Consider the following 26,655-nt stretch of genomic DNA (forward strand, 5'->3'; position numbering starts at 1 on the left):
ATCATCGAGACAGAGAGGCAGGGATTCCACGATGAGGCGCGCGTCCGCGTTCTGTCATCGGGCTAGGCGGTGAGCGGGTGCTCCACATGTACTACAGCGTCCCTGACATCGACGTCTATTATGACAGAATGCGTCGGTGAAAAGGCTGCACAATTAACAGGGGGGGTGCGTGGAATATATTAACACTTGGAGCTAGGTTTGCTTTTGGACTGGACGCATGCAGACAAACAGCGGATCATTTGGAAGGAATTTCACTGAAACGATGAGCGTGAGCTGGGGCACGGAGCTGTGGGTAGGTACCGCCGCGGGATAACGACGGTGTGATTTCTGCACGGTTCTTCTCCCGACGGAGATATGGCATCGCTGTCTTAAGATGTCGTGTTTTGATTTGTGGTCGCAAGGAAGCAGGTCATAGCAACAAGGTAGCAGCTTACCGACACTGCTGCCATCATGCTTCTCCACGCGCGCGCACGCAGCCTTTATTATCGAAGGTAGCGGCCCGTTAGCCGGGGCGGCCATAGAGACCGTCAGACCGATATCGTGTTCCTTACTGCTGCAATTGATCACGAACGGACAGAAATATTATATTTTTTATCACTAGAATACGGGCATTAACAATGCAATAATAAACAGCGATTAGCCTGTCGTGACTGCAATCGTTGCAGTATAAAAAAGACATAAACCCCCGTAGATTAAATGATAGGGCTGCCGCCACACACTGTAAGCGAGTAGCGCTGTTCTATCATCTGCTACAACGTAACGATACGTGTCGACTTGGCTTCGATGTATCATAATGTTTGAACAGTATGATTTTTAACAGTTTTATCTAGATTCATTGTTATTTATACGGAGTTGTAGTCAAACAACGAGCCTGTCTGCTTATATCTCTGCGCGTGCAGCCAGGTTGAACATGTTTGCTTAACGTAGGCTACAGTAGCCTATACGGTAGGATATATCTGCGCTTCGCTCCGGTAGGGGGCCAACGCCAGGACAGAATGAGACACCCGTTATCAGCAGCAGCCAATTAGCAGTCTTACACGATTTACACTTGAATTGTCTCGTTAAGAGTGCAGTGCAGTCGTCCAGATACACTAACACACCTTACAATGGTTACAGAGGTGCAGAAATACACCCGGAGAAATCCGGTTCATTTCAGTTTTTACAATTGGATATGGCTCATAGAATACCAGGCAAATTAGCCTATAAAACAATGGATTTGTACCTTGAGGTGTAGGCTACGCCTGATTGGTGAGTTATTAGTTATTTTGAGGTTTTACGGTAACGAACATCATTCTGATGATTTAAAAACCTAATTGGTCTAAAGCACCCAGGTTCACTGTTAAAATAAGGAGTTTCTATTCTCAGTCAGGCATCTTGTCATGTACAGCATGTCTATAAACTCCTGGATGACCAAAAAGATTGACCAGTCTGTGAATCTAAACACCAGTCAAGATGACATCACCGTGATTCTGTTATTGTTCTGGTCAGCAACGTGTAAATAACGTGTGGTTCTGGGTTCAATTCCACCCTTTCTTTCCTTCGGACACTCCAGGACCAGTTTGATAACCTGGAGAAGCACACCCACTGGGGCATTGAGTTTGTGGAACGCTACAGCAAGTTTGTGAAGGAGCGGTCTGAGATCGAGCTCAGCTATGCCAAACAGATCCGGTACGTGTTCATCGCTCTCTTCACCTGTAGTGTGTCTCGGCCAGGGGCTCTTCAGCCCTGTTCCTGGACAGCTACCTGCCTGTGGGCTTCTGCTCCAACCACACTTGGAACTAACCTGATTCAATACGAGTTACCTGATCCACCAGGTCATTATTAGAATCAGGTGTTCTAGATTAGTGCGTTGGAGTGAAAACTTAAAGGCAGGTAGTTTTCCAGGAACAGGGTAGGAGACCCCTGGTCTAGACTGTTGTGCATGCATTTGGCAGACAGAGAGACTGACCTCCAGTCTAGCAGGCCTACCGCCCCCCCCTCAACTGGAAGTCTAAGATGGTAGACAGCTCGTTGCCGTAGTTACTAGTTCATCCCCACCCCTGACCTGCATTAGTGCTGCTCCAGTGGTCCTGGTGTAAACGTGAGAAGAAGTGTGTGTGTGTGTGTTATTTGCGGCGTGTTTGTGTATGCGTTTTTAATTGGGTGTGTGATTGTGTATGATTGAGATTGTGTGTGTGTGTTGGGGTGGTTGGGGATAAGTGTATGCGTGTGTGTGTGCAGAGAAAGATGGTGATTGTGTGTACCACACCAGTGAGCGCTTGGATCGGCGGTGTGTCAGTCTTCCCTCCTCTTTCACGAACACACCCCTAATCTGCACCGTATCATCACTGTACCCTCCAATGGTCAATGATTACAGACTATCTCTCTACCGTGTGCAATATTAATACGTAAACTCAGATTAAACTAGATTTCAGTATTGACCAGACCAGAGACTGGTTTAAAATTATTGTGGTTGTCAATACTGTCAGACCTGCAGTGTGTGTGTGTGTGTGTGTGTGTCCACGCGAGGGTGTGTGTGTCCACGCGGGTGTGTGTGGGATGGTTAGTAGCAGCGTGTGTGGAGGAGGGGCGGGGCTATGCTGGTCATGTGACCAGGAGGAGGCTGAGGGTGAGTGTCGCAGTCTGCCTAGCAACACCACAACAAGACGGCTGCTAGCGACACCTAATCAGACTGTGAGCACAGGCTGGGGCCGAAGCTGAGGCTGAGGCTGGGGCCGAGTCTGAGGCTGAGGCTGAAAAGGGGCTGCTTAGCTTCTGCAGGGGCTGGCTGGGGGGAAGATGGTTTCTAGACGCCAGCTGCTTGGATGCTATATTCTTGAGACGCTAGCTGTGTGGATGTTAGATTCTGTAGAGGAGGTATTGGCTGGGTCTGGGAATCCTGACTGACAGTTATTTGGTACAGTAGGGGTGTATGCCAGTGGTAGCTTGGCTGGACGGGGTGGATTAACTAATGGGAGTGAACTGTTCTGATAAGCTCTGGGAGTTGGCCCATTCTGGACCTAGATATTCTGAGTAACAATTTTTTTGTGATGTGTTTAAATTCACTGTATTCAGTTGATTCTGTGTCCTAGTTGTCGGACTGGTTAGGCACCCTTGTCCCAGATGTGGAGAGCATTGTGTCCCAGATGTGGAGAGCATTGTGTCCCAGATGTGGAGAGCATTGTGTCCCAGATGTGGAGAGCATTGTGTCCCAGATGTGGAGGAGGTAAACAGAGATAATCCAGCTGGTGACATCCTGCCCTTCATAGAGCCGTCCCACTGCTAGTGACCACAACAAAACACACACTCATATTTTTCTCTTTCTTCCCTCTCCATCTCTGTTCAAGTACATTTAATTCAACAAGCTTTTACTCTTGTTACCAGCATATCTCTCCCTCTCTCTCTCTCTCTCTCTCTCTCTCTCTCTCTCTCTCTCTCACTCACTCTCTCCGTCTACAGAACTACTCTATTCCTCTCTCTCATACATACAATGTTCTACGTTCTACTGAACCTACCAGCGTCTCTATACCAGTGGTTCTCTGCTCCAACACGCCAACACGCTTCTGCTGAGCTTGATCGACCCGTTCATTTGAACCAGGTGTGCTGTTGCAGGGAAACATCTAGAACACGTAGGGCAGGGGGCCCAAGAACCAGGATTGAGAACCACTGGTCTATTTAAACATAACTAACATTGTTCTCTATTCCTCGCAGGAACCTGTCCAAAAAGTACCAGCCCAAGAAAAACTCCAGAGAGGAAGAAGAGTACAAGTAAGTGAAGGCAACATGATCTATATCAGTGCTTCCAACATTCTCACCACCATCATCATCATCACCCCTCGTCATCCCAGATAAGAACTGCTTAAGATCCCTGTCATCATTCCAAACCGTTAAAACGCAAGTCACAGTTCTGCAGTGTTACAGCGCGCTGATGTCACGCATGTACTTATACAGTGTCAAAACGCTTGTTCCAGCAGACAGGCCCACTGTGTTCTGCTGTTCTGCTCAGTTCTAGCTCCTCCACTGCCTACCCATCTCCCCTCCATATTGCCTGGTTACTGGCTGCCTGCGGGTAAAAATAGCAGTGCTGCACGGTAGCAGTGATCCAACACTCTGGATTGGCTATGACTCAAACACTAACTATTGTATGTGTGCGTATGTTTTGTGTGTGTGTGTGCGCCTGTGTGAGTATACACGTGTGCGTGAATGTGTGCTTGAAAATGTTGCCAAGAGCGTCCAAAGGAGGTTTAAGCTTTCATCAGGATGTTGTGGTCACATGTGTCAACATCACCCTGGTTGGTCAGAGCGCTGGCTGGATGACCTCTTCCTGTCCGTACAGGAAATGGAACAAAAATCTGTTGACAAAGTGCCAGAGCAGACAGAGCCGTATTAGAACCAGGATGACCATCTGCCAGTCAGGCACACCACTCTGTAGAGGGCATAATACATCAACAGAGTACACACACACAAACACACACACAGATCTAGACAGGGTCATTCCTCTCCGTACTTCTTTCCATAAACCTGTGTTGTTGATGTCATTATAATGTAATTATGATGTCATTATGATGTCAGTGTGAGACAGAGCTCCCTCTCCATTCTCTCCGTGTGCCGACATCGTTGTGCGTTACCTTAACGACGCTTCCTGGTCACGTGACCTGTGCGCGCCAGCAGGTACACCTCCTGCCGGGCCTTCCTGATGACGCTGGGGGAGCTGAACGACTACGCGGGTCAACACGAGGTCATCGCCGAGAACCTGAGCACACACATCCTCAGCGAGCTCACGCGCTACATCCAGGAGCTGAAGGCAGAGAGGAAATCGGTAAAGGACTGTGTGTGTGAGTGTGTGTGTGTGTGTGTGTGTGTGTGTGGCTGCCCGTACCACAACACTGATCCTCTGAAGTACGATGGTTCTACTTTGTCATTAACAAGATGGCAGCTCTGTCAGCAGCAACTCTGCATAAAAGATTGTATTTGTGTTGAGTGTGTGTGTGTGTGTGTGTGTGTGAGTGAGTGTGTGCATGGTATGGTGTGACTGTTTCTGTGCCGCCTGCTTCCCTCCCCTGATCATGCTTATCGCCGGCTCATCTGTTGAGCAGTCAGTCGGTGCAGAGCTTATGATGATTTCAGCCAAACGCTCAAACCACTAAAATCTCTGGTGCGGCTCCACACACACTCACCCCTTCCCCTCCCCCATTCCTGACCCCCTCTCTCCCCCTTCCCTGGCTTGGGCAGCGTCCCAGGGCTTGGTTTGGGGCAGGCCTTGACCAGGATAAACCGACCTGTGGCTGTTTCAGATGTGATCACTGGGAAGCCTAGTAGCTCCGACTCCCAGCTGGAACTGGGTCACTAATCCAGGTCACTGGGGAGGGGGCAGGTTGGCCCCCTAACCTCCCCCCCATGCATGCACGTTCAACGTATAAGCAGGTCCACTCACACATTCAAGTCTCAAGCATTTTGACCGAACACACACACACTCATGAATTAATGCACTTAATCACGCACACGCACACACACACACACACACACACACAGCCTCTACTGGGGTCATTGTCCTGGTAAGTGGATCAGGCCTCTGTCTGGAGCTGGTGGCTGGAAGTAATATGAGGGGCAGAATATGAAGGAGGAGGGGCGTGACTATTCGTGAGAAAAGCAGGGGAGTTTACAACAGCTCTCTCTCTCTCTCTCTCTCTCTCTCTCTCTCTCTCTCTCTCTCCTGTCTCTCCTCTCTCTCTCTCTCTTTCTCTCTCCCCCCTGCTCTCTTGTGTCTCTCGCTGTCTTTGTTCGAATGTGTGTTTATAGTTTGGTCTTTGAGGAAAAGGAGGTTGGATCAAAACCAGTTTAACTATGTCCTCAACCCTTTACCCAGCATTCCTGTCTCAAGTGTGTGAGTGTATGTACACAAAGCATGCACCCAGTCAAGAATGTACAGCACATCAGCACATCACAATAGCGATTGTGTGACTTCAGTGTTCAATAGTTCCTAAAGCATGCATCATTCTGCAACAGTCTTAAACATCACCCATCCATACCAACATTAACTGACGCTTCATGTCTTGAACGCAGCACTTCCACGACGGCCGAAGGGCCCAGCAGCACATTGAGAACTCCTGGAAGCAGCTAGAATCGGTGAGTCTTCGCCACACTGCCGCGCTACGTTCACAGAAGCCACAGCCAAAAGAAAACATGGCAAAACAAAACGTCTGAAAAGTCTGCGTTCAAGAGAGTTTCCGAGGTCATGGAGTCGTCCTGTTGTTGCAGAGTAAGCGGCGTTTCGAGCGGGACTGCAAGGAGGCAGACAGAGCCCAGCAGTACTTTGACAAGATAGACGCTGACATCAACGTCACCAAGGCCGATGTGGAGAAGGTAGGAGACGGATGGACACAGGCAAGCACACACACACAAGCAATTACACACACACACACACAAGCACGGACACACACACAAGCACAGACACACGCACACTCAATTTTCCACACACGCAAGTTCACATACGTTCAAGCATACACACACACAGACACACACGTTCACACACATTCAGGCACGCACACATCAAATAATGTGTACACACACTCCATGCGCCCACACAAGCAGACAAAAACGCATGCAAACCTCAGAATACACTGTAGGTGTGTGTTCGTCTGTGTGAGTGAGTTTTATACTATTAAAACATGCTTAGTCCTGCTCAGGCCATGCCTTCCACTTCCTGCCTGCAGCAGTGTGTGTGTGCCTCTATCAGAACTACACAGTGAGTGACCAGGTCACAAGACTACCAGGTCTTCCACACGTAAACCCCCCTGGAGACTCGACTTGAGAATCCCAACTTCCATCCCTCATCCTCCTGGTTCTCAGTCTCCGCCCGTGCATTCATTCTGCCTCAAGTTCCGTTAATCAAGCCCAGTCCTCCATTCCTAACGAATAACGAACGACGACACTACTAATCTAATGTTTCTGTTTCCCAATCATGTCTTAAAGCGCTGCTCTCTCAAGGTAGGTGTTTCAGTCGAAGGTGTGTCTGTCAGGACCACCCACATGTCCAGTCTCCTCCCATTCAACTCACCTGTCCCGCCCCTCACCTGTCTCACCAGGAAACGCCCTTTCAAAATAAAAGTTGGACAATGGAATATTCTTGCTGGCACGTTCTGTAAATTAAAGACACATTTCAGATTCTGTATTGCGTGCTATACTACAAATCCATTTTCTCATTGATTTAGAGAAACAAACAAAGTAAATAGTATGATTATAAAAGATTTATTAGAATTGATATTAGCTCAGTTGCAGTAAACCTCATAAGACCCTCTATGGAACGGTTCCTCAGTTGTCCACATGGGAGAACCCTGTGAAGAACCTCGCAAGAACTAAGTTCTCTTCCAGGAAAAAGTTCCAACAGGAACCTGGCTGTGTTCTCAGAAGGTTCCCCCAGCGTGTCAACTGAAAAACGGTTTAATTGACGTAATCTTGAATGTGTTTTAAAAGGCCTGTTTCCAGTGTTAGAGGGCACCAACAGGTTCCACCGTGTCTCACCTGTGTCCTCGTCAACATCCACGTCAGTCTGCCCACTCCGCCCTGGTGGGCTCTATCTATGCATGCACTGTGTGTGTGTTACTGTGCCTCATGTGTGCTGTGTGTGTCCATGATGGGGGGGGGGAGGGCAGACATCAGACAGCGATGATGATGAATATGATGATGATGAGGACCACCCAGGAAACACTGCATTTTTTTTCTGTCTTTGTGTTTGCGTGCATGTGTGTGTTTGTGTATGTCTGTGTGTGTGTGTGTGTGTGTCCAGGCGAGGCAGCAAGCCCAGCTGAAGCACCAGGTGGCCGAGGACAGTAAGAATGAGTACCTGACATACTTGCAGAAGTTCAACAAGGAGCAGAATGAACACTACTACACCCTCATACCTCACATCTTCCAGGTACTGTGTGTGTGTGTGTGTCTGTGTGGGGGGTATACATGTGTGTACAACGTGTGTGTGTTGTAACCCTCCTTCTGTTCCGGGCTGCAGCGGATCCAGGAGATGGAGGAGAGGAGAATAGAGAGGGTTGGAGAGTCCATGAGGACCTTCTCTGAGGTGGACCGGAAGGTTCTGCCCATCGTCAGCAAGTGTCTGGACGGCATGACCAAGGCTGCTGAGTCCATCGAACCCAAAACGGTGGGGGCAAAAACAGGGGAACACTTTTTACACGACTACAACCTCCAGTCATCAACCTAACATTAAAATTTAAACGTACCAAGTTCAATTATAAATAAATAAGAAGCAGCTAGCTTGTTCGGTTAGAGATTTAAAGTGCTGTTAGTTTCCTTACAGTTAATTTCCGTCCTACTGAACCACCTAAAGAAGAAAATGAGACCGCCTTCATCCGTAACGTTCTTAAAATGGAACAGTATTAATCCGCTCATTATAAGTACTGATAAATTATTAAGAGATCCAGAGAGCTGACGAAGCTTCTTCCTTCATGGCCTTCCCTCTTCCTCTACAGCCGACTCGTTGCTGCGACAGAGGCAGGGGTTTGTGGTAGTGTAGCCCCCAGACTACCACAGATGTGAGTTCTAAAGGTTAGACATCACTTCCTGTCTGCGATGGCTCCCTGCTGAGCTGACAGGGCTGTGGGGAGATACTGGTGATGTCGTCAGGGTTTTGAACGAGGAAAAGGTGTTGTTCTGGAAATTATTTATGCACCACCGTTCCTGCCGTGTTGGTCGTCTCTTAATGATCATGACACTGAAGAGAAGTCCACGTGGAATCCATTTATTGACCCTGCCTTACAGAGACCATGAAATATGTATAACAACCATCAAGGTTAAGGGTTAAAGTGTCATGTCTTCTGCGTTCAGAAGGCTTAACGGTACGGTATCCAGATCCCTTCCCCAGATCTCTGAGCTCATTCTCCGTCAAACACAATCAGATGGAGGGAAACATGCTCCTCTCACGTCAAGCTCAGATATTCCTCAGAGAGGGAGGATGGATGGATGTGTTCGTTGAGGGTTTGATTAGGTCTGGTTGCTCAGCGATGTCATCACCCCGCGCCAGGGCAGGGTTCTATAATGCATCATCACTGACACGACTGCTGGCTCTTTTTAAGTGCTAATTACTGAAGCGTCAGCAGTTTGCTTTTAGTTTCAGTTTGTTGCCCTCCAGCTAAATAGCTTTGAGTGAATATTCATATCAGATGGATTATACATGAGCAACCTAATGCTAACTAACCAACCCAACAAGAACAAACTTCTTCATTGCAGTAAAAGGAACAAAATTAAGGCAGTAGTGACTAATAGCCGACATGAACTCAGCTACTGCAGCAGGAAATTATCTAAACTCTGTGACCCCCCCTTCTCCCCCTCCGCTTCTTCATTACTCCTCCCTCCTTCTGTACCCCCCCCCCCCTCTTCAGGACACGCGCCAGGTGGTGGAGTCCTACAAGTCGGGGTTTGAGCCCCCAGGTGATGTTGAGGTGGAGGACTATGGCGTGGCCATGCGGAGGACAGTCTCAGAGTCCAGCTACCTCAACAGTCGGGGGGAGGGGGGCAAGCAGAGCCGCCGGAACAGCCGTGGGAAGCTCTGGCCCTTCATCAGGAGGAACAAGGTGAGGATGAGGAGGGTCCCCTCATGTGATGCGAAAGATCCACCCCTCCACCCCTCCCTCCACCCCTCCCTCCACCCCTCCAGTGTTCCACAGCCACACACCCCCTGCCTACAGTAATACTGTACTGCAATCGCTGTCTGCTGCTGTCTGTCTGTCGTGCTGCTGACTATCTCTCTGTTGTGCCCCTCCCCCTGTTTCCCCCATCTGTCTGTTTGTATGTCTGCCTGTCTATTTGTCTGTCTGTCTGTCTGTCTGTCTGTCTGCCTGCCTGCCTGTTTGTCTGTCTGTCTGCCTGTCTGTCTGTCTGTCTGTCTGTCTGTCTGTCTGTCTGTCTGTCTGTCTGTCTGCCTGTCTGTCTGCCTGTCTGTCTGTCTGTCTGTCTGTCTGTCTGTCTGTCTGTCTGTCTGTCTGTCTGTCTGTCTGCCTGTCCGTCTGTTTGTTTACGTCTTGGACTCGTCGGATGGATTCACGTCTGTTTTTTTAATTATTTTTATTTGTGTGTTGTTTTTGTTCCTCACCGCGCCCCTCACCCGTAGCTCATGTCTCTGCTAGCCTCGCCCCGGCAGCCCCCTCCCCCCCCTCCAACCTCCCCCTCCCCAGGGGGCGTGGCCAACGGGCCTCCCTCCCCTCAACAGGCCAGGGAGCCCCTCCCCCTCTCCCACCGCCTCAACGAGTTCATGACCTCTGGATCCAAGCACAGGAGACAATGTCTACGCAGCCTGAAGAGAGGGGTAAGTTGGGGGGAAGTGGTCACGCAGAGACAGGAAGAAGACAGGAAGTGGGTCAGGGAGGTTTGAGGGCAGGGTGCTAGCCTAGAGAGGTCAGGTATTTGCGGCTCTACTGAAGGGCAAGCTCTCACATATCCAGACGAGGGCTGTGATTGGTCCAGTCAAGGACAGTAGGGGTGTGCGCTCGGGGATGTTGTGGATGTGCTAATAATCCGTGCACCGTTCTAATATCAGTTCTCTCTCTGTCTCTCTCTGTCTCTCTCTCTCTCTCTGTCTCTCTCTGTCTCTCTTTGTCTCTCTCTGTCTCTCTCTGTCTCTCTGTCACTCTCTCTGTTTCTCTCTGTCTCTCTTTGTCTCTCTCTGTCTCGCTCTGTCTCTCTCTGTCTCTCTCTGTCTCTCTCTGCTGTCTCTCTCTCTCTGTATCTCTCTGGGTCTCTCTGTGTCTCTCTGTGTCTCTCTCTCTGTCTCTCTTTGTCTCTCTCTCTGTCTCTTTCTCTCCTTGACCCTGTCCTTGTCTGCTCTGATATGGACAGCTGTCTCTGAAGCTGGTAAGTTGTCTGCTCACTTCCTACCAGGCCTCATGGTCCATATCACACATCAGTATACATGTTGCACTGCCGCCTCGCGGCAAGAAGGTTCAGGGTTTGATTCCCGCCCGGGGCCTGTCGCTGGTCTGGTGGGCCTTCTCGCGGGCCTTCCTGCGTGGAATTTACATATTCTCCCCGTGCTAGTATGGGTTCCCCAGAGAACCCTGATACAAAACCATGCAGAGCAGGGCTCTCTCCTTCCCATGTCCCTGACCAGGACGTGGGGAGCACTTGTAGGGAGCGCAGGGACGGGGCCCCTGGGCGGAGCTGACGTGGCTGTCCACTGTTCCTCGCTGCCCTGAGAGGAGGGTCGGCAGGATGGGACAAAAGGCAGAGACTGATATCTCGGATGGACACCCTGGCATGCTTGTGTGTGTGTGTGTTCTGCCATTCCCTGCACGTGTGTGTGCGTGTTGACATTGAGTGTGAGATGAATAAAGGATTTTTTTTTTGCCGTGTTTTATCTTCACATGATTGCGTGTCTGTGTGGTGTGTGTACATCTGTGTGTGTGTGTTTTGCAGGGTTCAGGACCAGAGGACTGCAGCCACCTGCCTCCGGAGCAGAGGAGGAAGAAGCTGCAGTCAAGGATTAACGACCTCAACAAGGACATCCAGAAGGAGCTGGACCAGAGGTGAGGAGGAGAGGAGAGGGGGAGAGGAGAGGGGGAAGAGAGTAGAGGCGAGGAGGAGGGGAGGTGATATGAGGGGATGATGGCAGGAATCAGAGAAAACGAGAACAAGAGCAGAGGAGGCGAGAAATAAAGGAGAGGACAGGAGGAGAGATGGGGAGAGAACAGGAGGACGTTCTAACCCAGGAGGGCGACCGGGTGCTGAACTGTCTGTGTTTGACAGGGACGCGCTGACCAAAATGCGGGACGTGTACATGAAGAACCCTCACATGGGCGACCCCAGCAGCGTCGACTCCCGTCTGGAGGAGGTCACCCAGAACATCGACAAGCTGCAGCTGGACGCTCGCAAATACGAGGTAACATGGCTTCCCCACTCACAGCATTGTGATCCATCTCTGACTGGACTTTCCAGCACCACCATTTAGATCCTCGATCTGGAAGCGGAATGAATAATTTGTAAATAACGTGTAAGACAGTCCACCTTTTGACACATGCTTTAGAGAGCACTGTAACCTGGCTGCATGCAGAGCTGGGGGCGTGTCTCATGCAGAGCCTGTGTGTATGTGTGTGTGCGTGTGTGCGCGGTGTGTGTGTGCGGTGCGGTGTGTGTGTTGCGTGGCCAGGGCTGGCTGGCGGAGGTGGAGAGCAGGCTGGCTGAGAAGGGGGACCCTCACAGGAGACAGAGTGGGCTGTATGACTCCCAGGCCACCACCCCTGTCACCAACAACCACGCCCCTGTCAACAGAGAGAGGTAAGTACACTACCATACCTACTTGTAGTACGCAATACACCTGGCAACCTAGTCACACCAGTATACTATACTACACCTGTAGTACACGGCACACCTGTACCTAGCTGTAGCTAAGCTACAACTGTTACCCCTGGAGAGACCCAGTGGGCCGCCTAGAGATATCAGTAGCGAGACATACCCTTGCATCAGCCCAGCAAGGTGACCCTGAAGGTGACAGGAAGCTGTGGTGTCTGACCTCTGACCTTCCCACCCACCTGCCAGCCCTGATGGCAGCTACACGGAGGACCACAGCACGGAGCGCCACTTCAAGTCCCGCAGCACCGAGTTCGACGACGACTTTGATGACGAAGACCCCCTGCCGACCATTGGCACCTGCAAGTCTCTCTACCCTTTTGAAGGTAGCCCCCCCCCCCCACACACACACACACACACACTCCACCCTACCCAGACCTTAGGTCATACCTTATACACACCCCCAGCCATGAGGGTCTAGATGTACCTGTGTACTGTGTCAGGTGTTGGGTATGGATAAAATGACAGATGTGGATGTTAGCTCACTCGTTTGTGCTTGTGTTCCGTGTGTGTGTGTGTGCATCCGTGTGTGTGTGCTTGTATTCCGTGTGTGTGTGTGTCCGTGTGTGTGTGCCTGCGCCCGTGTGTGTGTGCTCAGGTCAGAATGAGGGCACCATCTCCATGGTGGAGGGAGAGCTGCTGTACGTGATCGAGGACGACAAGGGCGACGGCTGGACACGCGTGCGCCGCAACGAGGAGGAGGAGGGCTACGTGCCCACGTCCTACATCAAGGTGTTCTTTGACACCAACGCCAAAGGTGCTATGACCTACATATGACCATTCATAAGACCTGACATACGGCCTACATAGAGGGACATGTGACACGGTCATGTGGACTACATTAAACATAGACATATGAACCTCACAGGACTGACCGATGGACTACATTTATCAGACATATGGACTACATTTACCAGACATATGGACTACAAATACCAGACATATGAACTACAGATCCCAAACATATGAACTACAGATACAGTTTGGTGTGGCTGAACTGAATCCATGAGAATGACATCACCTGTCTCGGAGGTCTCATCACCTGTGAGAGGAATCTCTCCCGACAACGGACGGCTCAGTCTGCCTTCGTACCTGTGCTTTTTACGTTACTCCACCCCCTCACCCTTTACTACTCACCTTGGAGTGTGTGCGCGTGTGTGTGTTTGTATTATCCAAGTGTATGTATTACTTGTGTAAGACGGTGTGTGTGTGGGTCATCTGAGTGTAAATATCGTATGTGTAACACGATGTGTGTGTGTCCATCATGGGGTGTGTGTTTTATGTTTTGCAAAGACCTCCTGTTCATATCAATATTATACATAGTCTTACCTAACAGCCCTCATGATAACGACCCTGTCTTTCTGTGTGTGTGACAGTTGGTGTGTGTGTGTGTGTGTACACGGTCTGGTGTTGCTACCTAAAAGCTATATACCTGATCACTTCCTGTCTGGAGCTTCTTATTATCTGCATGGCTTAACACCTACCCATACCCCGACGCTGCGATGCATGTCTAGTAGGCTGTATATCTACGCTCCTCACCAGATAGGACCCTGCATGTGCAGCTCAACAATGCCCCCTTGAGGAGGACCCCTGTCACTGCAAGGCAGCTTGCATGCCCGCCCGCGGCGTAGTGTGTAGCCGGGCACCAGATCAGTGTGTGGGTGTGCCTGGACGTCTCCTTAAGACAGAAGTCTGTCTCCTGAATGTCACAGTGTCGCTCTACGTTTACAGGGGGGGGGGGGGGGGAGGGATGGTGGGGAGGGAGGGAGGGATGGGAGGGATGGGAGGGGGGGGAGGGGGGTGCTGGAGGGGATTTTTTATTCATGTCACCCTAACGAATCCCCCCCACTCTCCAGCTCCCTATTACTGCCCCATCTTCCTTCCTTTCATCTGTCCATATATTTATCCATATCAGTTTATTTTGCATGTTTTTAACGGTTAGTCAGTGAAACCAGAGCAGGCCGAGACCAAGAGGATGCTGGGTAATATGCTAATAACAACATGAACACGCTGTTAGGGACCCACAAAGCAGGAAGCAAGAGTAAACGGCTAACTTGGGTAAAAAAACATATTAATGTCATACAATCACATAATAGCATGTCATCATATCAAGTAATCTATAATAATTTCCCTCGAATTTAGGTTATTATTTTGAAAAGTTAGCAGGCTAGCTCATCGACATTTCCCTTTGGAACACTTCTACTCTCTGATTGGCTGTTGACCGACAATAGCCGCACCCTTTAACCTTTGACCCCTGCTCTGTGTCAGACAGGCATCCTTTGTTTTAACTCTGTGCTTGATTGTTCTTGTCTGGTACATTTGAACTCATTACCAAGAATGAACCCCTACACCCCTCCTCCCCTCCTCCCCTCCTCCCCTCCTCCCCTCCTCCCCTCCTCCCCTCCTCCTCCCCTCCTCTCCCCCTCCTCCCCTCCTCTCCCCCTCCTCCCTCCCTCCCCCAATTCTGGTGCTCAAATCCAATCCAAGCAGGAGGAGATAGAAAGGTTTTTCAAACCACGTTTTGGAAGCAGGTCTGCTTTGTATGCCACGGTGACCTTTGACCCCCCAGGATGTTAGTGTCATGGAATGTCATGGAGACTCTCCCTGTCTTAACACCCCATCTCTAACATGTCTGGACTGATGTCTTGTCTGTTTATTTGTTTTGTCCGTTTTGTTTTGTTTTGTTTTGTTACAGATCCCTAGCTGCTGGCATGGTGGAGACAGGGGAACAGCCTTCTGGGTAAACTCTAGTCAGGCAGACCAGAGAGAGAGGATGGGGGCAAGGCAGACCAATTCACCACACACACACACACCCACACACACACACACACAAGAATGACCAGCTCCATCTCTAGCCACCCTCCTCCTCCAGTGTGCTGTGCTCCTCTCTGACTGGAGACGAGGTGTTGTGTTGTGTGTGTTGCCGTAGTGTGTCGTGTGTGTGTGTGTCTTGATGGCTGCTCCCTCGTTGTTGTCCTGTACAAGACTCCCTCGGTGGCTTCTGCAGTCCAAGGGTAGTTTTAAACACGCACACGCACACACACACACGCACACACACTTTTGTTATAATCCACCATGGCAATCTCTATAAAAACTACAAACACCAGTGACATGCATAATGTCTATGTGTTGTCGCTCACATATCCGTTTTGGTTTGAAACCGTCATTGCACATGTTTGTCCATGTTCAAGCACCAGTTTGACTACGTTGCCAGATAAGTGTTGACCCAGCACTAACAGTCGATCACAGATCTTTCTCCTCACTCGTTTGCTCTGGTCTTTTGCCTAGCAACATGCCCGTAAGCGTCAGACAACTCCTCTCTCTGGCTCTACCCATCAAGGCAGTAACCCTGGTGATTGTTTCACAGCTTGCTCTCTCTCTCTTCTCTCTCTCTCTCTCTCTCTCTCTCTCTCTCTCTCTCTCTCTCTCTCTCTCTCTCTCTCTCTCTCTCTCTCTCTCTCTCTGTTTGGTGTAGTGGTGGTTGCTGCTGTTGGGTTGGCAGTGATGTTTTTGGGCGTGCATGCAGGCCCTGTCTCTTACCTCCACCTGAAGCTGTCTGTCTGTCCGTCTGTCTGTGTCTCTGTGTCACCATCACCTGTCTGTCTGGTGGTTTGTCCACTCCTGACCTCTCTTGCGTTACAGTAACTCATCACCTGTGATCTTCTGTCTTTGGTTTCTCTACCGTACTGGCGCCTGACTGTGCTTTCTATGATTTTAACACTTCTCTTATTCTGTTCGGTTGGTTGGTGCATGTGCCCTCCTCTCTCCTCCTCCTCCTCCTCTTCCTCCTCCTCCTCCTCCTCCTCCTCCTCCTCCTCCTCTCCTCCTCCTCCTCCTCCTCTCTCCTCCTCCTCCTCCTCCTCCTCCTCTCTCCTCCTCCTCCTCCTCCTGACAAGGAACAAACCGACGTGTTCTCAACATGTAAACAACGTTAGATTTGTGTTGAAATGTGGATCTACTCTTGAAGCTGCTTAGTAAAAGAGATGTCCAGCCGTTTATAGTGACCAGAGAAGAATACCCTGTTATCTCCATTGATAAAGAAAACATATTACTACTGAACTCAAAGTCTCATTGTATTCTGTGAGAATGTTGTGCTTTGGATTCACTGCGTACTATTCCTCAGACTGCTTCCTGTATGATGTAAATATCTGAGGTAAATGATAGGTCTGTCTCTTGACTGTGGGTGGTAACCATGTAACTCTACTATTACTATGGTGTGTGATACGTGATACATATGCTCAAGCTAGGAAACCCTTAGTTTATTTAATTCTGTTGCTTTTTTTAAATAGTAAAATAATGCTTGTTTTTATTTATTTTGGGGAAGAGGATGCCTGGTTGATGTTGGTCAGGTTGGGTTCTTCTTCTGGGGAGGTGTGTGGGGGGCGGGGTTGATCTGAAAACGAAAAAATGTCGGAGTTTTAAAAATAAACGAAAAAATTGAAGTGATGAAAAATAAGTGTGCGTGTGTCATGACCAAACCTGGAGATGGAGGGAGGGAGGGAGGGAGGGAGGGGAGGGAGGGAGGGAGGGAGGGAGGGAGGGAGGGAGGGAGGGAGGGAGGGAGGGAGGGAGGGAGGGAGGGAGGGAGGGAGGGAGGGAGGGGGGGAAAATGCTGCAGTAGGAAAGTTCGATGGGAATCCTTTAGCGTGAAATTTCAACACGAAGTGAATAACTTTCATTGTGCAAACAAGAATCATGTTTCATCACGCATTACTTACACAATACAAACATGCTTTCTCTGAAAGTTTCTCACACAGTGTGTTCTAGAACTGACCCTAGAGACACAACATCTGTGTGGCATCAGGTCATGTGACAGGAAACAGTGACACAACAAACACAACCATCCAGCAGTATCGAGTATGGCCTTCTCTAAGGTGACAGATATACTCCCCTGAAGATGAGCTTCCGGTTTATTCTTCTTCTGCACATTTGAACCACAACCTCAGCTCCCCACCTGGCCAGCCAGCAGCTCCTGGAGCAGCCGTCGTTAGTGAGCCCAGCAGCAGCTGTGATGCAGAGCTGATGACACCAGATGCAGCACCATCACCCAGGGTTAGGGACAGGGTTAGATCTGCCCTGTAGACCATACTGCTGCTGTGATGCTACTGAGTCCTCATGGACAACGCATGGGCTTTCTTGCACACTGTACTGTCCTGCTCCATAGCCGTAGATGCTGTGTGTGTGTGTGTGTGAGCGTGTGTGTGTGTGTGTGTGTGTGTGTGCGTGTGTGTGTGTGTGTGTGTGTGCAAAATTTAAGAAAAGCCTTGACTTAAATTCCCGTTCATCTCTGGAGGAAGTAAGGTGTGCCACACAGTCTACACAGTCACAAGTCCCACACATACAAGCAGTCGCACAGTAAGATGTACACGTACACTCTAACAGCACCTACAAAGAAAAGAAAAAAACAATGGATTTTTGTTAGAGGCCAAACCAGACAGAGCTTTTAATATACTAGTTATTATAGGTCAGCATTAGGAATGTGCTTCCACCATTTGTCCTGTGTGTGAGTGTGTGAGTGTGTGTGTGTGTGTCAGAGGGTGTGTGTGTGTGTTAAGCTCTGTGATTTCTCCTGCCTGGCTGACGCAGGTCCTTTTCCTGTCCGATTGTTCGGACCGTCCTATCGCCATCCTGCAGACACTTCCTACATCCTGTCACACAGGAAAAGCTGTGCTGCTGTTTTTCACGGGGCCTCCAGATTTAACCCGGCTCGGTCTGTGGGGGGGCGGGGGGAGGGGGGGGGGGCGAGGGACTGCTCCGAGATGGGAGGAGGGAGGGGCTCTCCGAAGAATAACCACATTCCTTGGCGATGTCGATGGGTTTAATCATAAACACGCTCATAAGAACTTCATCATCATCAACTTGTTTTTGTGTGTTCTCAGTAATACTCAGGACGGCAGGTGACCCACACTGATGGGAGCTGTGTCAGGTGAGGTTTTCTCTTCCCCAGGTAGGCAGGAGGGTGACCCCCCCCCCCCCGCGCGCCCACGCCCTCCATCTACAGTAATTACTCCATCCCCCGAAATAGAGCGAAACCTTTGGAACACACACCCTCTCCGCCTCCCCCACTTAAGGTAATCTCCTATCTAGACAGCTGGATAGGTGAAAGCATCATCTGCATGGTTGTCGCTTGTTCAGCGGTGGGCCGCCACTGTAAAAGCAGTGATTTCTTCACAGGAAAAGGAAGGGAGGGAGGTTAGAAACCAACACTTTGTCCTCCATTTTTGAGTTCTTTCCTACTACTAAGCCTACATTCCACTCTCCCCGCTCGATCTCTTCCTGTCTGTTGTAACTTGCTGCCTGGAACACTTTCCCCCACATCTGATTTATCGCTTGGTACACGGTTACTGCCTTATCTAGGGCTCACTAATAGCTACGAGATGTCTCGTAACCATGGGTTAGAAGTTGCTGTTTGACTGTTTTTCACAAAGCTTACAGACTGGTTAAGGGTTGCAAGGTTTACCTTTAGAGCTTGAACTGACTGTTTCAAACTGACTGGTAGGAGTTTCAAACGGACTGGTTAACCGCCTGTCTCAAGGGTTACCGCCTGGTACAAGGTTACCATCTGTCAGAACTCGAGCAAGAGCTCATCTCTGAAGATGTCACCCAGCAGGCATCCTGGTTCTTCCTCACGACCCTTTTATCAGTCGCTAACACACACAGGAAGACCTGTCAGAGAGCGAGCGTCCACTTCCTGTTCCCCTGCCTCCACAGGAAGCTGCAGGATAAAAGGATACTTCCAGGGCGGGACGGAATGCAGCATTCCTCCTCCCCAGCCTGTAAGCAGGCAGGGCAGGGAGACCTCAGAACTGAGAACCTTCTCTGAGGGACACACGCGCTTCTAGAGTCCTGGGAGACTCCGCTGACCCATTCTAGAATCCTGGAAGAAGAACTTTCTGCAAAGTTCTAGAAGGGGATTGGAAGCCAGAAACAGAACATTATCCTGTAAGTATGTAGGCTATGGGACCCATCAACAACAAGCTTTGATTCTTCCCTCAAGGGTTCCTGATTATCATTTTGGAAGTTGGGATTTCACAGCATGTAGTGTCATGTACCTTCCTACATGTTGTTAACTTTGATTTGAAGTTGTGACGCTTGTGTAACTTTTTTGATCACCAGTTTCTATAGGAAAAGATTTCATGAGAAGTTACACTAAAACCATGGACATTTAGTAGAATGTCTAAGTATTGATCTGGAAATGTGTGAGGTGTGTAAGATGTGTATCTTTAACTGAATGTTCATCTTCTAAGATTCCAGCTCTCTCTCTCTATCTCACCCAGCATAGTATGATAAATGACCACTAATGTAATCATATGCTCCAGCCAACCTGATGGCAATTTAATCCAGGAGGAGCACCACCCTAGAACCTCTCATACAGCCGTCCTAATGCAGACAGTGCCCTCTGCAGGTCAGCTAGGATGGTGCACATCTTTAGTGACTCAAACGACTCCTAATTTGTTAGTCTCCAGTGTAGACATCTAAACTACCGCCAGTGTCTCTGGTTGACGTGAGAAGTAACTGTTCCTGTGAGCTCATGCGGCTTTCTGGGGTTCCCTGCAGTGTAATTAGTACCGGCCAGTAACAGAAGTAACTGTTCCTGTGACCTCATGCGGCTTTCTGGGGTTCCCTGCAGTGTAATTAGTACCAGCCAGTAACAGAAGTAACTGTTCCTGTGAGCTCATGCGGCTTTCTGGGGTTCCCTGCAGTGTAATTAGTACCAGCCAGTAACCGAAGTGAGCCTTCCTGCAAGCCTATGTGCTAAGTCAGCCTCACGCTGAATCACAGCACAGGCTCTGACGCCAAACGCCTCCTTGCTCTCTGCCACAGTAAAATACCTGAGTGGAATATTCATTTTAATGAGCAGAGTGTAAGTGTTCTAAATTAATGTTTTTAGTCCTCACGGGGCAAAGTTGTGCCTTAATTTTTTTAACTGGATGAAGATGTTTTACATTTTTATTTTCCTGCAATTTTAGCTTTTTTATTTTATTCATGTAGCCTATGGGAGGGAGGCCTGGCGGATGTTATAAGTCTTCATAGGCAAGTAATGACTTCTTGTTACAACACCACTCCTGCAGTCTACCTTCTGTCTCTGCAAATCCTCATGTGTGAGTAAGACGAGAGCGCAAAGACAGGAGGAAAGCGTTGCCTGCTTCACGGTTCATTATTACTTTTGGTACGCGCTGGGACAGCGTCAAACTCGTACCGTGAGTAATAATGCTCTGTGGCTGGAGCCATCTTCACTTGGGAGTCATCAAGGAGTCATCTGGGAATCGTTCACCAGGAGGCCCGTTGGATGAAACAGGGAGTCACTTGAGATTCTGAATACAAGTCCGAGTATGACTTAGTTTGAGTGTTCATGTGTTGTTCCTGAGTTCGTAGAAATGTTATGAATTGTATCACATTGAAGAATACCGTGCTTTGTTTGCACCGTTACAAAATAATATGTTTGAGAGGTGCATGGTAATAAATGTTATTCCGATTATCTGTTTGTACTATATAACAATAGCAAAATAAAATATGTTAATAAATTGTATGTGTCCTAGAATTTATTTCACATTTGAATGTGTAGTTTGCTGATGTAGCTGAAAAATCTATTCTAAATGACGTCACGTCGTTGGTAACGGTAGTGTTTGTAGTAACCACATTCCATTGAACGCGACTGGCAGTTCGGGATATATGGTTCGGTCTGTATTATTGTATCTGTGTGTTTATTAAACGTTGTAAAATTATGGACACGGAGAACGACGTGGAAAGTCATCAGATTCCTTCTGAGGAAACTCGGAAAACCAGTGATTTTTACAGAGTTAACCCAAATCTTCCCACGCGGTTCAACAATCCTGACTGTTTTCATGGTTACAGGTGAGTCGGCGAGGTCTCTAAACAATACAGTACCGGAAACGTTATCAACTTTATTGCAAACTTTCGGAAAAAAACAACCCATTACAGTAGGCCTGTGTGCTTGGACACAGTGTTTTTGCGTGATTGTGTGTGTGTATGGATGTTTTTGTATGTACGACACTATGTTTAAGAAAGTGCTCACATTTCCCACAAGATGGTCAAGTAACGAGTCCATTACTGTTTCAGTAAGAAGACCATTCATCCCTTATATCAAACATCCAACCAAATCTACGGAAGCAAGAGGCCTACTGTCCACGAAATGCCGGTAAACTATAGGCTAAGCTACTAAAGACGCTACTAATATACTAACAAATGCATAGGTATAGCCTACATTATGTACAAAGCTGTATACACTTTTTGAAAACGGCCAATCTGTCCCTCCTCAGTTATTAAAAAAACTGTTTCTTTATCCTTTAAAGAATAAATACTCCGATCAGCCATCACATTATTACCCAAGAATAATGTGCTCTGCCACAAACCAAAAATGGTTCAGGAATGGTTTGAGGATCACAACGAGTTCAAGGTGTTGACTTGGCCTCCAAATTCCCCAGATCTCAATCCAGTTGAGCATCTATGGGATGTGCTGGACAAACAAATGTGATCCATGGAGGCCCCACCTCACAACTTACAGGACTTAAAGGATCTGCTGCTAACGGCTCGTGGTGTCAGAGACCACAGCTTTAGAGGTCTAGTCCATGCCTCGACTGGTCAGGGCTGTTTTGTTGTCAAAAGCAGGTGGTCATAATGGTATAGCTGATCGGTCTATGCATACTGCGGTAAATCAGGAATGGAAAAATCATAACAAATAAATACAAATGGCTCCCTTCTCCATCCAGACGAGGTTTCACGGGTCTTTCAGGAAGTTCTCGGATCACATGCAGAAGAGTGGGATGTTCCGGGACAACGGCTTCAACACCTCACCGGAGAAGAGTCGCGTGGTTGGCCCTGACAACGTCGCCATTTTCCACGACAGGCTGAACTTCCAACACAGCTTCAAGACCCAGGCCACCGGACCCACTGTCTGAGGAGCCTGTAGCCTGCAGCCTGTAGCCTGTAGCCTACAGCCTGTAGCCTGTAGCCTGCAGCAGCCTGCCTGCTCTCTGTCTAGAATCTCTTTTTGTATTTCTATGTGATTGACTGTTCCCAATTTGATTAAAACATCTTCTGTAATCAGGCACTGTTGTTTTAGACCTTTTTATTCTGTGTGTTTAAACGCTTCATATCAAGGGGTCCATGATTCTCAGTAGGCTACTTTGTCATTCAATTGCAAATATGTTATTATTTCTGTGTTAATATACAGTGGTTGTGAAAGCTTGTGTAGCCTACCTTGTGACCACTGGTATCTAAGCATGGCAGATTCTTAAGGTCCTGACTGGTGTTGGTCACCAGGTGGCGCTACAACAACAGATTTCAGAGCAGTGTGGCCTCAGTACTACCAGAGACAAGAGAGATTTGGTTCTAGCAACAGTCAAGAGCCTCTCTCTCTCTGTTTCCCTCCCTCTGTCCCTTTCTCACACTTTCTATTTCTCTCCTTAATCTAATTCTCACCCACTCACAGTCTCACACCTCTGTTTCTGCAACACAGGAAGATAATTTTGACGCTTTGGTATACCATCAGACATCCCATCTTGGGTTCTAGCCGTCCTCAAGGTTCCAGTGAACCTCCACATGTTCCCTATGCAGGGTAACTAGGTCAGCTTCACAACACACACTTCTCCAAATATTGTCTTGCAGCGGTTGCTAGGAAACTGTTTAACCCAAGGCTGGAGTCCCTGATGCAAGGCTTCGTATGATCTGGTTGTTATAGGGATATGATATACTGTACATGGTGTGTGTGTGTGTGTGTGAAGGAGAGAGAGACAGTTCAGTACTGAGGCAGATGGACAGTAGAGGTAGAGAGAGACTGTTCAGTACTGAGGCAGATGGACAGTAGAGGTAGAGAGAGACAGTTCAGTACTGAGGCAGATGGACAGTTGGCTTGTCCCCCTCGCTGTGATGATCTGAAATGTCTCAGAGCCCCTCCCACCCTCCCTCCCCCCCACCCCCACACACACCACCCCTCTGCCCCCCCCTCCCACTAATACCCCCCTCCCCCCAGCTCTGGGAATTAGTGAAAACAACACACATGCCAATCTGTTCCACTAAAGACAAAACTGTGAACGATTTTTTATTTATAGCCAGTGTTCATAAACATCTACAGAGGACTGTGTGATAGGTTTGGAGGACTGCTCTGTGCGTACGGCCTCTTAAACCCACCCTCTCTAATATCACCTTTGAGTGAAAATGAGACGTATGGAATCTGGCCCCTGCTAGAACAGTCAATGCATCTGTGTTTTACATTTACAATTTGCAATGTATTAATTTAGCAGACGTTTTAAACCAAAGCGACATACAAATTACAAATAGTGCATATGCACTATTTGTATGTCGCTTTGGATTAAAACGTCTGCTAAATTATTATATATATAATATAACTATCATATATATATAGAAGTACAGCAGAAGATCAATGATCGTAAGTGCAGAGTTTTGACAGCATTCCAGTGGTCAGGGTCGAGGAGTGGTATGTTTTTACCATCCACAGCGCACAGTGACCACATCTCAGCTATGAGGCTCTGTGAAACCTTTTTAACCCAGAGCTCATCTCCAGTGTTCTGAAGAGAACTTGAGAACCCTCAGAGTGTCTGTCTTCACTCAGTGTTCTGGAAGCTTCCCAATTCCTCCTGAAAACCTGTTAAATATTCATGACCCTGGTTCCGCCCTACAGGCATTGCTAAGCCAAACGTGAATCTCCGAGGGAGGGGAATGCAGGGTAGGAAGACATGCTGGGGAGAAGTTTTAGGTTTGTTATAGATGAGCAGTTTTATTCTGTTCATTTCTGACAGTGTGGAAGAAATGGATCTGTATTAGTCATACACGCACACAAACTCACACATACAGGCACACACACATAGTCTCTCTCTCACACACAAACACTAACAACCTCAAACAAACCAAACTCTGGAAATATTTGGTTTACATTAATATTTAACTTCTCATTATTCATAAGCTCTCCTTTGGGCTATGTTGCTGTATATTATCTTTCTTGTTGACATGGTTTATGTTCAGATGGTTGGTGACTGTGATGAGGTAATTTCCTGCCCCCCCGCCAGGTCTACAGGCTGGACCCTGCAGGGCGCCAGGGGCCGAGGATGGACATATGGCGAGCAGGGAGCGATACACGACCCTCTCAGCATCACGTTGGCATGGTGACAGACTTCCCAGTTCCTCTTCTGTCCCTCTGCCTCTCTCTCTAGTCTGGCTGAGCTGGTCTCTCCTAGTGTAGGTATCTTTCTAGGAAAGCAAAGCTGTTCTCTCCTGTAGTGTAGATATTGCTCTAGTAAGGCTAAACTGGTCTCTCTTTAAGTATAGATGTCTACCATATCTACTAAGATGGTCTCTCCTCTTCAGTGTAGAGCTCTCAGGCAAAGATTGTCTCTCCTATCACATGGGCTTGTCTTTCCAACTGTGTAGATCAAGCAGATTACGCTGCTCTCCCAGGTAGCAGAGGATCAAACAGGACTTATTCTTTTCAGCTGTCACCTGCTTCCTCTAACACAGGAAATCAGTGTGACTCCGCACAGATGGGCTGCCCATTCAAACAGTACACCACGGCTTCAACAAGAGTGAATGTGTGTGTGTGAATGTGTGAGTGTGAATGTGTGTGTGTGAATGTGTGTGTGTGAATGTGTGAGTGAATGTGTGTGTGTGAATGTGTGTGTGTGTGACAAGCCCCAGGGTGGGTCTTCTGATCTTCTCCACGAGCGTGGAGGACTCCACACCCACTGACGCCATGGCGATGGGAGTGATGGAGTAAGGAGGGGATAAAGGGGCACACAGTCAAGGAGGAGGAGAGGAGCGGGGAGGAGGGGAGGCACATGGTGGACAGGGAGGTGAGGAGGTGATGAATAGGAGGAGGGGAGGAGGTGATGAATAGAAGGAGGGGAGGAGGTGATGAATAGGAGGAGGTGAGGAATAGGCGATGAGGGGTGAGGGACAGGGAGGAGGGGCGGGCGAGGATAGTAGGTGTAAATAGCATCAGCAGCAGATGCTCTCTCCGTGAGACCCATTATCAGAGGTGTGGAAGATGCAGCTCAGAGGTCACAGAGACAGCCTCCCATACGTCGCCACGCCAACTCGTTACCTGGTTACCTGCCATCAGGACCACGGCGAGGCAGACGGAGAAACACGATGGCAGAAAAAACGGTCAGATCTGGTCAGTACCGGTCAAAACAGGGCAGAACTCATCAACTCATCATCGGATACAGAAATAATCACCTGACTCCAAAAGTGGACTGAGCACTGGTGGACATCTATATCTCTATTTAAGACATGAGACAAAAGGCCACACGCTCGTAAAAGAAAGATTGTGTTTATTATTATGAATGTTATTGCAGATACAACACAGTTTGCAAGCAAGACAGAATAAAAATGTCTTTAGCCTCTCTCTGAAAGGCAGACAGACAGACAGACTGTGGTGTCCGAACGAAGAGTATAAAACAGCCCATAGATACGTCTCCACCTGTTGGGTACATTGTCAGGTACATTCTCTTTTGATTCACGGAGCTTTTCAGTCAGACTGACATATATGGGCAAGAGAGAGAGAGAGAGACGGGTGTTTTGAGGAAAGTACAGTGCTCTCTAGAGAGACACAGACAGGCTAAAAGCTATCAGCAGGCCAGCAGAGTAGCTGTCAAACACCAGGCCCGGGACAAAACGTACTTGAAATCCATTCCTGTGTTGCGTTCGCTTGGGAAATGAAGCCAACAAAATGGAGAAGCCAGGACATTTGGCGTTCCAGCTGGGAGCAAACGATCCAGGATGTGAAGGGATTTCAACTACTATTTGACGTGGCTCTGATGAACACTAACTATAAAGACAGGGCAACCTAGACTAGACCATGACAAACCAGTAGACCCCACCCCCCACCCCTGGCTACACCCTCTACACTAGACTAGTCCCCTACAAACCAGAACACACCCCGAGAAAATAAAAAAAGTTCATGAAAAAAGAAGGCTCATGCAAAAAAACGAGTAGAAAAAAAGAAAGATTAACTCCACACGGGTACAATCACAGACGCAACTAGGCGGCGGCAAACAGTCATCGCCTTGATCTCCTTATTAGCTGTTCCCAGATACAACGAACGTGTGAGTGTGTGTGTGCACTGCATGCATTTGTCTGCATTTGCTATGTGTATGTGGGTGGATGGGTGGGTTGGGTGTGTGGCTATGGTTTGTGTAGGTGTGTGTCTGTGTGTATCTGTGTGTGTGTGTGTTACTAATACATAGTGTTGGGCAGGAGATGTGACTCTGCAGTGCTTCTCCCCCCTCCCCCTCTCCCTCCCCCTCTCCCTCCCCCCTCTCCCTCCCCCATCCCCCCTCTCCCTCCCCCATC

At 48.6% G+C, this 26,655-nt stretch overlaps 2 protein-coding genes across 3 annotated transcripts; both read left to right on the plus strand.

Annotated features, from left to right (window-relative positions):
• Positions 1-86: 86 nt before the first annotated feature.
• fnbp1a (formin binding protein 1a) lies at positions 87-15,416 on the plus strand. 2 transcript variants are annotated; one of them, XM_047048401.1, is made up of 17 exons: positions 87-292; positions 1,553-1,668; positions 3,691-3,747; positions 4,648-4,798; positions 6,043-6,105; positions 6,238-6,342; positions 7,766-7,894; positions 7,985-8,131; positions 9,369-9,560; positions 10,097-10,291; positions 10,822-10,836; positions 11,398-11,507; positions 11,728-11,860; positions 12,128-12,255; positions 12,517-12,653; positions 12,926-13,084; positions 15,023-15,416. In XM_047048401.1, exons 1-17 carry the CDS (start codon positions 218-220, stop codon positions 15,028-15,030), a joined length of 1,920 nt encoding a protein of 639 aa, XP_046904357.1. In that variant the 5' UTR covers positions 87-217; the 3' UTR covers positions 15,031-15,416. The 2 variants fall into 2 exon arrangements, with proteins under 2 accessions (XP_046904357.1, XP_046904358.1); XM_047048402.1 differs by lacking the exon at positions 15,023-15,416 and having other exon boundaries at positions 4,651-4,798; positions 12,926-13,104.
• A 3,676-nt stretch (positions 15,417-19,092) lies between these two features.
• On the plus strand, positions 19,093-22,398 carry pierce1 (piercer of microtubule wall 1). Its single transcript, XM_047048618.1, has 3 exons — positions 19,093-21,183; positions 21,409-21,487; positions 22,059-22,398. Exons 1-3 carry the CDS (start codon positions 21,053-21,055, stop codon positions 22,245-22,247), a joined length of 399 nt encoding a protein of 132 aa, XP_046904574.1. The 5' UTR covers positions 19,093-21,052; the 3' UTR covers positions 22,248-22,398.
• Positions 22,399-26,655: the final 4,257 nt, after the last annotated feature.

Source organism: Hypomesus transpacificus, chromosome 24, assembly GCF_021917145.1.
Source record: "Hypomesus transpacificus isolate Combined female chromosome 24, fHypTra1, whole genome shotgun sequence".
In the NCBI taxonomy this organism is placed as follows: domain Eukaryota; kingdom Metazoa; phylum Chordata; class Actinopteri; order Osmeriformes; family Osmeridae; genus Hypomesus; species Hypomesus transpacificus.

Coding starts and splice junctions, on each gene's coding strand:
- pierce1 (XM_047048618.1), top strand. CDS start 21,053: ATGGACACGGAGAACGACGTGGAAAGTCATCAGATTCCTTCTGAGGAA. Junction 21,184..21,408: donor GACTGTTTTCATGGTTACAG/GTGAGTCGGCGA, acceptor TTACTGTTTCAG/TAAGAAGACCATTCATCCCT. Junction 21,488..22,058: donor CTACTGTCCACGAAATGCCG/GTAAACTATAGG, acceptor TTCTCCATCCAG/ACGAGGTTTCACGGGTCTTT.
- fnbp1a (XM_047048402.1), top strand. CDS start 218: ATGCAGACAAACAGCGGATCATTTGGAAGGAATTTCACTGAAACGATG. Junction 6,343..7,765: donor CCAAGGCCGATGTGGAGAAG/GTAGGAGACGGA, acceptor GTGTGTGTCCAG/GCGAGGCAGCAAGCCCAGCT. Junction 7,895..7,984: donor TCATACCTCACATCTTCCAG/GTACTGTGTGTG, acceptor TCCGGGCTGCAG/CGGATCCAGGAGATGGAGGA.